The following is an 11,404-nucleotide window of genomic DNA, read 5'->3' as shown; positions in this document are numbered from 1 at the left end:
GGCTAAAAGTAATGACAAAAAATTTTCAAAAATGATTTTTCATGGACTAAAACTAGAAAAGACTCAAATAACTCAAATGTGACTAAGACTATTAAGCATTTTCGAAGATAAAAACTAAGACTAAATAAAAAATACCTGTCACAATAAACACTGTGGTGGGCCGGTCTGGGCCAAAATGCCAGGGACGATTTTTGGTCCCAGTCCATCCCTGGGTGAACTGCAGCCTTTTCAGATATTTTAGGTTAAGTGTGTATATCCAATTAATACATTCAACTCAGAGGACTGTAAGAGACTGTTGTGGCACCTCTCAGCTGTTATTCCACTCCATGATTCTTTAACAACATTCCACAATTCATTCACATTTCTTGGTTTTGCTTCAGAAACAGCATTTTTGATATCACCCCACAAGTTCTCAATTGGATTAAGGTCTGGAGATTGGGCTGGCCACTCCATAACATTAATTTTGTTGGTTTGGAACCAAGACTTTGCCCGTTTACTAGTGTGTTTTGGGTCATTGTCTTGTTGAAACAACCATTTCAAGGGCATGTCCTCTTCAGCATAGGGCAACATGACCTCTTCAAGTATTTTAACATATGCAAACTGATCCATGATCCCTGGTATGCGATAAATAGGCCCAACACCATAGTAGGAGAAACATGCCCATATCGTGATGCTTGCACCTCCATGCTTCACTGTCTTCACTGTGTACTGTGGCTTGAATTCAGAGTTTGGGGGTCGTCTCACAAACTGCCTGTGGCCCTTGGACCCAAAAAGAACAATTTTACTCTCATCAGTCCACAAAATGTTCCTCCATTTCTCTTTAGGCCAGTTGATGTGTTCTTTGCCAAATTGTAACCTCTTCTGCACATGCCTTTTTTTTAACAGAGGGACTTTGCGGGGGATTCTTGAAAATAGATTAGCTTCACACAGACGTCTTCTAACTGTCACAGTACTTACAGGTAACTCCAGACTGTCTTTGATCATCCTGGAGGTGATCATTGGCTGAGCCTTTGCCATTCTGGTTATTCTTCTATCCATTTTGATGGTTGTCTTCCGTTTTCTTCCACGTCTCTCTGGTTTTGCTCTCCATTTTAAGGCATTGGAGATCATTTTAGCTGAACAGCCTATCATTTTTTGCACCTCTTTATAGGTTTTCCCCTCTCTAATCAACTTTTTAAACAAAGTACGCTGTTCTTCTGAACAATGTCTTGAATGACCCATTTTCCTCAGCTTTCAAATGCATGTTCAACAAGTGTTGGCTTCATCCTTAAATAGGGGCCACCTGATTCACACCTGTTTCTTCACAAAATTGATGACCTCAGTGATTGAATGCCACACTGCTATTTTTTTGAACACACCCCTTTCAACTAATTCAACTAATTGCCCAATTGCACAGCCTTAAGAGCGTGCATATCATGAATGCTGGGTCTCATTTGTTTTCTGAGAATCTACTGAACCTACTGGTAACTTGTTTGCCACGTAGCAATAAAAAAAATTACGAAAAACCTTGATTATTCTGGTTAGTCACATTGTACTGCTATTATTTTGAACAATAATGTAAATGCACGGATTAACATTTCTGCATTTGAAATTGAAAGCATAGGCCGTAATTTAGATATATTTTTAGCAGTTTTACAAATGCTAGAAACGTGGCTTTCTAAGGAAAGATTGCTATCAAATAGCACACCTAGGGTCCTAACTGATGACGAAGAATTGACAAAGCAGCCATCAAGTCTTAGACAGCATTCTAGGTTATTACATGAAGAGTTTTTAGGTCCTATCATTAACACCTCAGTTTTTTTTCCAGAATTTAGCAGTAAGAAATTACTTGTCATCCAGTTTTTATATCGACTATGCATTCCATTCGTTTTTCAAATTGTTGTTTCGCCGGGCCGCTTAGTAATATAGAGCTGAGTATCATCAGCATAACAGTGAAATATAACACCATGTTTCCTGATGATATCTCCCAAGGGTAACATATAAAGCGTGAAGAGTAATGGCCCTAGTACTGAGCCTTGAGGTACTCCATATTGTGCGATGTGAAACCTCTTCATTCACTGCTACAAATTGATGGCAGTCATATAAATACGATTTAAACCATGCTAATGCACTTACATTAATGCCAACAAAGTGTTCGCATTAATGCAATGAGACAAATAAACTAATATTCTCAAATATTCTCAAACATGCTAGCAACTATGAAACAGGAAGTTGTTGTAACTCAGGCAAACAATGTCCGATCTGCCCCAAACTTCACACGTTTGATAAGTGTTATGTCCTGAACAGACACCCGGGCCCAAATTCAGTTATAGTTATAGTGCCACCTGCTGGCAACAACTAACTTAAACATGCAATGTCCGATCTGACCCAAACTCCACATGTTTGATAAGAGTCCTGGACTGAAGACATCTACATGTCAATATTCAGTTATAATCATAGTGCCACCAGGAGATTTTGCAGAAATATTTACCTTTTTATAAGCATATTTCCCAACATTCGCTGTTCTCCTATGGCCACCGGATGGTGGTAAGGCCGGTGTGAGGGCCCTTTCATCACTCCTTGCAGCTTTAAGAGCACCTATTATGCAGAAAAATTAATTAAAATAAGATAATACTAATAAAAATGTTTAAAATAAAATAAAGAAACACTTATAAATGGTGTTTGGAAATAAATGAGTGTTGACTGTGTGTGAACACAACCACCCTAAAATAAATGGATAAAAATCCACCTGACACCACTTTTTTTTCCCTATAAATGGGTGCACATAATTTTTTTCAGCCTGGTTCTCATAAGAGAAGCTGGAGATCTGGTTTGGTCCTCACAGTACATATAGTGTGACCCATTAAATATAACTATAAAACATACATTATTAATACTGGTTATATTATTGCACTTTTTTATTTAGTTTAAAATAATATATGTGATCAAAATATTGACTATCAAGTAATTGAAAATGACCGTTTTGACAATAGGGTTGAGATCATGAAAATGAGGCAGCAACCCAGGATGTGTCACTTTACATCATCAGCCTAATCTGGGTTCAGAGATGATCACTGCTCTACTGCGGTCAAACTCACATTTCCAAGCTCTCATCTCTAAAAACATTAGCGCTGCTATAATTAATACACTATTTTAGTTATGAAAGTGTACAATGTCTGTCAACCATCTTAGCATTGTAAGAAAGTCTCGACTCTGGATAGATGATAAACACCACTGTTAAACTTTATAAAGACAAAGTTTGATTCCATAATCACAATAATTTTAATAATTTGCAAAAAAACAACAAACAAATGATCTTCATATGCTTCAGCTGCTGTGTAGTTTTTTTTGTGTCAATGCATCATTGATGAATCTTTTGTTCAGGTGAGATTCAGAGCAAATATAAATGGTTACAGTGTGAAGATCAGATAGAAAACAGAAACACTGAAAAATCAATATCGGTTGCATGCAGTAATATACTATCAGTCAAATGCAGCTTGTGCAAGGAATAAACACTCAGTCGATCAGATCAGAGGAAGTTAAAACCATGAGAGGAGCTGAGAGTATTTATAGAAAGAGTTGAGAGAATATAATGAAGAGGAAGACTGACAGAAAGAGAAGATGGCTGATAAGTGTCACTTGTGTCTACTGGGACTGATCTTTCTCTCTTCACTTCACACTGGTAAAGACATCTATTTTCTGTATGATCTGAATATTCTGTTGTTTTTTATGCTGGTATGCTTTATGCTTTCATTTATTAATATATAACAATGATCACTCCAATGTTCTTGTGTTTCAGGTTCCAGTGCAGTGAATGAGACTTCTGTGTTCATCAGTTCTGGTGAAAATGTCAGTCTGCCCTGTAATAATGCTCTTTCTGACTGTAAATCAACTACATGGAACTATGAAAGATTCAGAGATTCAGCAGCAGTTGAACTGATTGCTGGAGGGATAAAGAAGACAGACATAGAGAAACATGAGAGACTGAGTCTGGGGTCTGACTGCTCTCTGAACATCAACAATGTCTCAAAACGAGATGGTGGACTTTACTTCTGCAGACAATATGTGAATAATCTACAACAAGGAACTGATGCTCGTGTTTATCTTCACGTTCTTCGTGGTAATTTAATTTAGTCAGTTTAGAAATAGAAATTTCTGCATTTAAACTCCCATGATGATTGAAGAGTCTGTGATGTGTGTGTTATTTTGTGTTTCAGTCTCTTCTTCATCTTCACAGACTGAGATCAGTGCAGGCCGCTCTGTGACTTTTTCCTGTCAGTTTTATTCATATGCTGGGGTCACTTGTGGTGATTGGATCCGTTCTGAGCGAATTGAGTTGTTCTGGGTGAATCAGGCGGGTGATAAACTGACCAGATCAGAATCCAGATATCAGATATCAGCTCCAGGTCAGTGTATCATCTCTCTGACTACAACTATCCTGAATGAAGATGAAAACAGAGAGTGGAGATGCAATGTTACTCAAAGAAATCAACTCCAAACCTCAACCACATATACTGGCAAGAGTTCAGGTGAGATAACAATCCCATTAGACAGTTTTAGACCATAATGTCAGTAACACTATAAGGACTATTAATATCATTGAAGCAGAATAAACAGAGGAACAAAAGCTTCTTTCAGTCTGACAGAAGAGAAACACATCTGGCGTAAATATTAACAGACCTAAAAGTGATGGTGTTTATAATAATTAAGGAATTGAAACTTGACACAAACATTTCTTGGGTTTTATGCAATGAAGTGTAGACTTAATGAAATAAAGTGTTCAATGAAAGTAAAGTGTGATGTTCTGCATTTTCGAGTAAAGGAAAAGACCTGTTTGTGTTTGGCGTTCGGTTATTTTGGGGTTTCAGAAAGTATCTGTTATGTTGATGTTTTTGTGGTTTCTTACATAGACTGACAGTCTGACCCATGTAAGAGGTCAGTTTTAGGAATCATTAGAATTAATAATGTAATTCATACAGGACAAATTGTAAGGTTTATGGTTTAACTCTCATATAAAGGAAGCTTAAAATATATAGTAACACCTCTTCCCAACAACTGAGAGTGTAAACACTGATGATGAAACAAACTGTGTGTTGTGTAATTACCAAGTATGAAAATGTGATATTACTGTCCTGCAGATGATGAATCTGAAAATTCAGATTTAACGACACTGACTCCAGTCAGCAGCTCAAACTCCGAGACGACATCAAGACAAACTCCAACAGCAGCTGATATACAAGGTTCATCATCTCTCTCACACATCAGCAGTCTCTCACTTCACTGCTTTACACTTGTTTGTCACAAATGATCAACCTGCTAATTCATGAGTTCAGGATTGAGAAACATTTACGCATTTAAAATGTTTTCATACATGGCCATATGTTTTAGATGTGGTCAATTCATAAATATTCGACATTTAAGTGTTCATGCAGACTTATAGATGTCACGCTTTACACACAAATATCTGTAATTGCATAATGATGTAATAGATGATAGACTCATGTTGTAGTGGAAGTTCATTTATCATTTCTGTGATGTGAAATTTTCTTTATATGTTCATTATGTTTGATCATTTTGGTTGACTAACAGACATGATCACAGATCCAGCAGAAACTGAAGTCAAAAGGACTGCTCGTTTATTATTCAGAGGTACTGTATAACACTTCTTTTCATTTTTTGTTGTTTTATACCTTTGATTTGATTCCCAGTTTCACAGATTGAGTCTGTGCTTAATCTTGTTTATTTCTCTCATCTTTCCTGCAGTGATTGTGATTATTGTTGAGTGTGCAGTGTTTGCTGCTCCTACAGTGATTCTTCTTCAGATCATCTGTGCAAGAAGAGCTGGTGAGTTTTTCAGTTTCACAGTATCTGCAACATTATTTAAATACCCAAAACTTATTTTGAGGATTGTTCTTTTATATTCTTCTCAGAAAACAAAGCAAAACGGTCCACCACGAAGAAATACTGATAACATCCATTTGTACCTAAATGGGTGTGTTTTTTTTTTTACCAGGTGATTTTTTTTATACTCATCTTATGGATATTTGCATGAGGTGTTCACAGTAATTTTCTTGTGTTTGGCGTATAAACTGCTTTAATTACAGTAGTAAATACAGTACTGTACACACTGACTGTACAATAATCTCTGTTCTGCATGATGGAGCTGCTTTTGGCTTCTTTTATGTTCTCTGTTTGTTCATGTTTTTTAGAATTCATTTATATTTTGTACGATTGCTACTAATGTTTTTAATAAACCCTCTGCAATTGTATATAATATTTTGTCTTTGCTAAAATATTTCTTAAAAAAACTAGTGACTTCCCTTCATGGGCTGGTAATGTGAGGAAGTGTTAAACTGAAGCAGATCATCTATTGCACAAGCAGGAATCCTCCAAATCTCCACGCGATGAGTCAGTTAATATACATTTGTATTGGCATGTGGGCGCAAATATATTTGCCATTTAAACGATGTGGCGCTTGGACGGCAAAATGCGAACAGTGCCCGGACTTAAACTAGCAAAGTCGTGGGGAAGTCGTGGGTTCCCCTAGTGTTGTGGGTTCGAATCTCGGGCCATCAATACCACAACTTAGGTGTCCTTGAGCAAGGCACCGAACCTCCAATGGCTCCCCAGGCGCCGCAGCATAAATGGCTGCCCACTGCTCCGGGTGTGTGTTCATGGTGTGTGTGTGTGTTCACTGCTGTGTGTGAGCACTTTGGATGGGTTAAATGCAAAGCATGAATTCTGAGTATGGGTCACCATACTTGGCTGAATGTCACTTCACATTCACGCACATTTCACGCAAACACACTTGTGCGTCGCATTGCCCGGGTGTATGATAGGGCCCTATACAGGCAAAGTCTGATGCTAATCTAATTCTGTGCAAGTCCTGCCCATCCAGACACAAATGGACCGATGAAAGCAGCTAGTGAGCAGCCAATCAGACTGAGCTGATGTATAGTGACCCACACACAGAATTTGTGCTCTGCATTTAACCCATCCAAAATGCACACACAGCAGTGAACACACACACACCCGGAGCAGTGTGCATAATTTATGCTGCGGCGCCTAGGGAGCAGTTGGGGTTCAATGCCTTTCTCAAGGGAACCTCAGTCGTGGTATTGCCAGCCTGAGACTCAAACCCGCAAGCTTAGGGTTAGGAGTTATACTCTCTAACCACTAGGCCACGACTTCCCCTTAGAAAATGTAATAAATAAAATTAGTGGCCATAATAAAGAGAAGATTTGAAATTAGGACTTAGGTAAGTTACAGTTATCTGCTCACATTCCATTATCGTTTTATAGAAATTTAAATCAAACTTAGTTCAGATGAATATTGATTTAATTATAATTCTTAAAGAGTCTGAACTCATTCCATTGTTTACTGAAAGAAGTTTAATGGCATACAGCAGCTCACAGAAAGAAAAAGCAGAAGTGCCATCAGAATTAAACCCCAACAATGAGATCACAGCTCTGAAACTATACAGCTGCTATAATTAATACACTATTTTAGTTACGAAAGTGTAGAACGGCTATCAACCATCTTAGCATTGCAAGAAAGACTTGACTCTGGAATAGATATTAAATATCACTGTAAACTTTAATATGGAATGATGATTCCATAATCACTTTTATCATAATTTGATTATGATAATTAGATTCTCTTCTGACACTTAAATTTGTGGAATTCAATAAGGAGCGTGGGACTTTTGTGAGAGTTTGGAGTATCATGAGGAGTTTGTCATCCTCATACAGCCTGAACTCAATGCCAGTCAATACTTTATACTTAATGTCAAAAAACAAAAACATGCATCTTGTCTCATAGAGGGCAGTGTTGTCAGAATCAGCACTGACAGCTGTGGTGTCTGTCTTATGAAGAAACAAACTGAAAGGCATGCAGGATCTTATCCACCAAAAAATTCTGTCATTTTAGCAGGAATGCTTCTACATCTGACCCTCTCTGTGGCAGATCTTGATTTGTCTTCACTCATATCTCCAAAAGGTTTGATCATCATTGGATAAGGGCAAGATCATATAAGACAGCATTGTATATCTCACTAATCAAACACATCTGTTTCTTCCATCAGTTCATCAGTCGAGAATCCAATAGGTGTCAAAAGCAGATATTCAGCATGTACACTGTTGTCCAAGAACTGGTTCGGGAACCACTGCTCTAAAACATCTAAAAATGCAGAAATGAATGTATTTTAGCTACACCAGGTTCCTCATTCCTGCTCCTGGAGAACCATCATAGAGCTCTAACTACACTAAACAAAATTATAAACGCAACACTTTTTCTTTGCCCCCATTTTTCATGAGCTGAACTCAAAGATCTAAGACTTTTTCTATGTACACAAAAGGCCTATTTCTCTCAAATATTGTTCACAAATCTGTCTAAATTTGTGTTAGTGAGCACTTCTCCTATGTTGAGATAATCCATCCACCTCACAGATGTGGCATATCAAGATGCTGATTAGACAGCAGGATTATTGCACAGGTGTGCCTTAAGCCCCTTTCACACTGCGAAGTGTTCCAGCAATTGTTCCCGGGTCGCTAGATTTGGCACTTTCACACTGCCAGTGATTACCCGGAATATGTGCGCACGTTCACACACAACCCGTAAAGGTCCCGTAACTACACGTGACATCAGGGCGTGACGTGTAATGTACGAGTCGAAAACGTTAGGCACGTTATACTTTCACTGAAGCTGGCGAAACGATCTCGCGGAAAGTGAGGAACTAACTGATCTCTGCTTCATTACAGTTTGCACATATTTTTTTGTCGCGAGCGTTGATCATCCTTCAAAACAGCCGGTAAAAGAGTCGCGCGATAACGTGCGTCATCACTACGACACGGCATTAGATCTGGCTTTTGTTCACACAGCGCTCATCCTGGGATTGAACCCGGCAATGTTACTAGGTCCCCGACCCGGGTTCAATGCCAGAATCAATCCCGGGACGTGTTTGCGTTCACACAGAAGGCAGAGCATCCCAAACATGCTCAATGGGTGACATGTCCTGTGAGTATGTTGGCCATGCAAGAACTGAGATGTTTTCAGCTTCTAGGAATTGTGTACAGATCCTTGTAACATGGGTTCTCAGGATCTCATCACGGTATCTCTGTGCATTCAAAATGCCATCAATAAACTGCATCTGTGTTCGTTGTCCATAATATACACCTGCCCATACCATAACCCCACCGCCACCATTGGCCACTCGACCCAAAATGTTGACATCAGCAAACCGCTCACCCACACAATGCCATACACTCAGTGTGCCATTTGCCATCGAATGTGAGCATTTTCCGGTTTGAGACCGGATTTTCCGATTGAGACCCCAGTTGAGAACAACGAGCATGCAGATGAGCTTCCCTGAGATGGTTTCTGACAGTTTGTACAGAAATTATTTGATTTTGCAAACCGATTGTTTCAGCAGCTGTCTAGGTGACTGTCTCAGACGATCTTAAAGGTGAAGTTGCTGGTGCGGTTACACATTGGTCTGTGGGTGTGAGGTCGGTTGGATGACTGCCAAATTCTCTGAAACGTCTTTGGAGACAGCTTAAGGTAGAGAAATGAACATTCAATTCATGGACAACAGCTCTGGTGGACATGCCTGCAGTCAGCGTGCCAATTGCATGCTCCCTCAAAACTTGAAACATCTGTGGCATTGTGCTGTTGGATAAAACTGCATATTTTAGAGCGGCCTTTTATTGTGGCCAGTCTAAGGCACACCTGTGCAATAATCCTGCTGTCTAATCAGCATCTTGATATGCCTCACCTGTGAGGTGGATGGATTATCTTGGCAAAGATGTGCTCACTAACACAGATTTAAACAGATTTGTGAACATGAAATCAGTAAAATAAACACTTTAGATAATAAGCAGCAATGACAGCAATAGTCAATTTGTAAAACATTTGCAGCAACTATAGAAAATATTTATACAGAAGGAAAAAATTGAGTTTCAGTTACTGAAACCCATTTAAAGAAAGAAGAGGAACTGAAATCTTAATGTATGACAGCATCATTTGTCCAAACTGAGAGATGATCTCAGATATGTGTGTGTTAAACCACAGTTTCCACAGCCAGCAGAAGCACGCTTCACAAAATACTAGAAATCGAGTCACAACACATTGATACGAGATACAAAATTTACAGTGCTGTAAAAATTCAGGTTTATACACACCAACATTTACACACAGTATTTTGCTCTTTCAGATAAACATCTGAATGTCTGTTCATAGTCCCGATATCCACCTTATTTTTACTGTAAGACAAATTAGTAAATTCTCTGATTCTAGTTTCCAGTGTCATCTGCTTCCAGCTAGTTTTAGCTGTACAAAATTGTCAATGGACATCCCTGTGCATCCAACGGACGGAGGGAGAAGGTCGGAGTAGAGTTTAGCATTTATAAACTCTTACTCATACTCATACAACTGCCTGCTGATGCTTCAGATTGCTTTTAGATGGAAAAGCCAATAACCACTGGTAATGATCTGTTGTCTTCATAATAATAGCATAGCATGGGGGAAGAAAATCGGACTAGTAATCCAAAAGTTGCGAGTTCGAGACTCAGGCCAGCAGGAATTGTAGGTGGGGAGTGAATGTACAGTGCCGTCACTGTCGTCGCTCCGGTTTTATATCCCACCGGTCTCGAGTCCCACGGAGGAGATGGAGGGATATGAAACGGAGCCACGACAGTGACGGATGAGAGAGGACCAGGCCTGGATTTTAGTTGTGTTTGGTTTTTATTTGTGCGCGTCAGTCGTCCGTGAGGGGCTGATGCGCTGTTTTGTATTTATTTTGTCATTATTAAATCTTATTTGATTGTCCGCCGATTTTAGTTCATGTTCCCACGTCTCTCGGCCCCGCCCCACTCGTCACAATATTTTTTACAGAATTTGCTCAGCATATGTATAAATGTTACTTTTATTCTATTATCATAACACTGTACAGCTAATCAGCATGTGACATAATAGGCCACCAATCCGGGTACACTTGATACACTGTGTCTCAACTGTAACCTACTTACATTAGGGCTGTGAATCTTTGGCAAGGCAGCGATTCGATTACGATTCATAGGTTTTCGATTCAAGAACGATTTTTGCAAATTTAGAACGATTCAATTCGATTCGATTCACAATTCAATTAGATTCGATTCTGCATTCTTTAAGCGCATTCACGGGATTATTTAAATGTTTCTACTAAATTCTTTAAATGCTTAGTCAGGGGGCAAAGTACAGTAGCATTATTGTTAGAGAACCATAGGTTAGAAAAAAAAAAAAAAAACTTTTGTCCATTGTTAAATGCTTGTTTAATGATGCGACATGGCATACGTAAAAATGTATGTAAGCCAAGTTTTTGTTTTATATACTAGGCTACATTTAATTAGCAATTATTTACATTTTCTGCACAGAATAAGGTAGAAAATAT

General features: G+C 38.7%; 1 protein-coding gene across 1 annotated transcript; it reads left to right on the top strand.

The window, feature by feature from the left end:
* Window positions 1–3,600: 3,600 nt before the first annotated feature.
* On the top strand, window positions 3,601–5,287 carry LOC113085770 (uncharacterized). Its single transcript, XM_026255261.1, has 4 exons — window positions 3,601–3,661; window positions 3,779–4,099; window positions 4,197–4,508; window positions 5,118–5,287. The coding sequence occupies exons 1-4, from the start codon at window positions 3,601–3,603 to the stop codon at window positions 5,285–5,287; spliced, it is 864 nt and encodes a 287-aa protein (XP_026111046.1).
* Window positions 5,288–11,404: the final 6,117 nt, after the last annotated feature.

The sequence above is a fragment of the Carassius auratus genome, unplaced genomic scaffold, assembly GCF_003368295.1.
Source record: "Carassius auratus strain Wakin unplaced genomic scaffold, ASM336829v1 scaf_tig00042180, whole genome shotgun sequence".
Taxonomy (NCBI): Eukaryota; Metazoa; Chordata; class Actinopteri; order Cypriniformes; family Cyprinidae; genus Carassius; species Carassius auratus.
Note: the sequence above shows the minus strand (reverse complement) of the source record. Positions and strands in the feature narration are given on the sequence as shown.

Bases quoted from the DNA above. Each gene is read 5' to 3' on its own strand.
- LOC113085770 (XM_026255261.1), top strand. From the start codon at position 3,601: ATGGCTGATAAGTGTCACTTGTGTCTACTGGGACTGATCTTTCTCTCT. The intron at 3,662-3,778 runs GTAAAGACATCT...CTTGTGTTTCAG, and splicing joins TCTCTCTTCACTTCACACTG to GTTCCAGTGCAGTGAATGAG. The intron at 4,509-5,117 runs GTGAGATAACAA...ACTGTCCTGCAG, and splicing joins ATATACTGGCAAGAGTTCAG to ATGATGAATCTGAAAATTCA.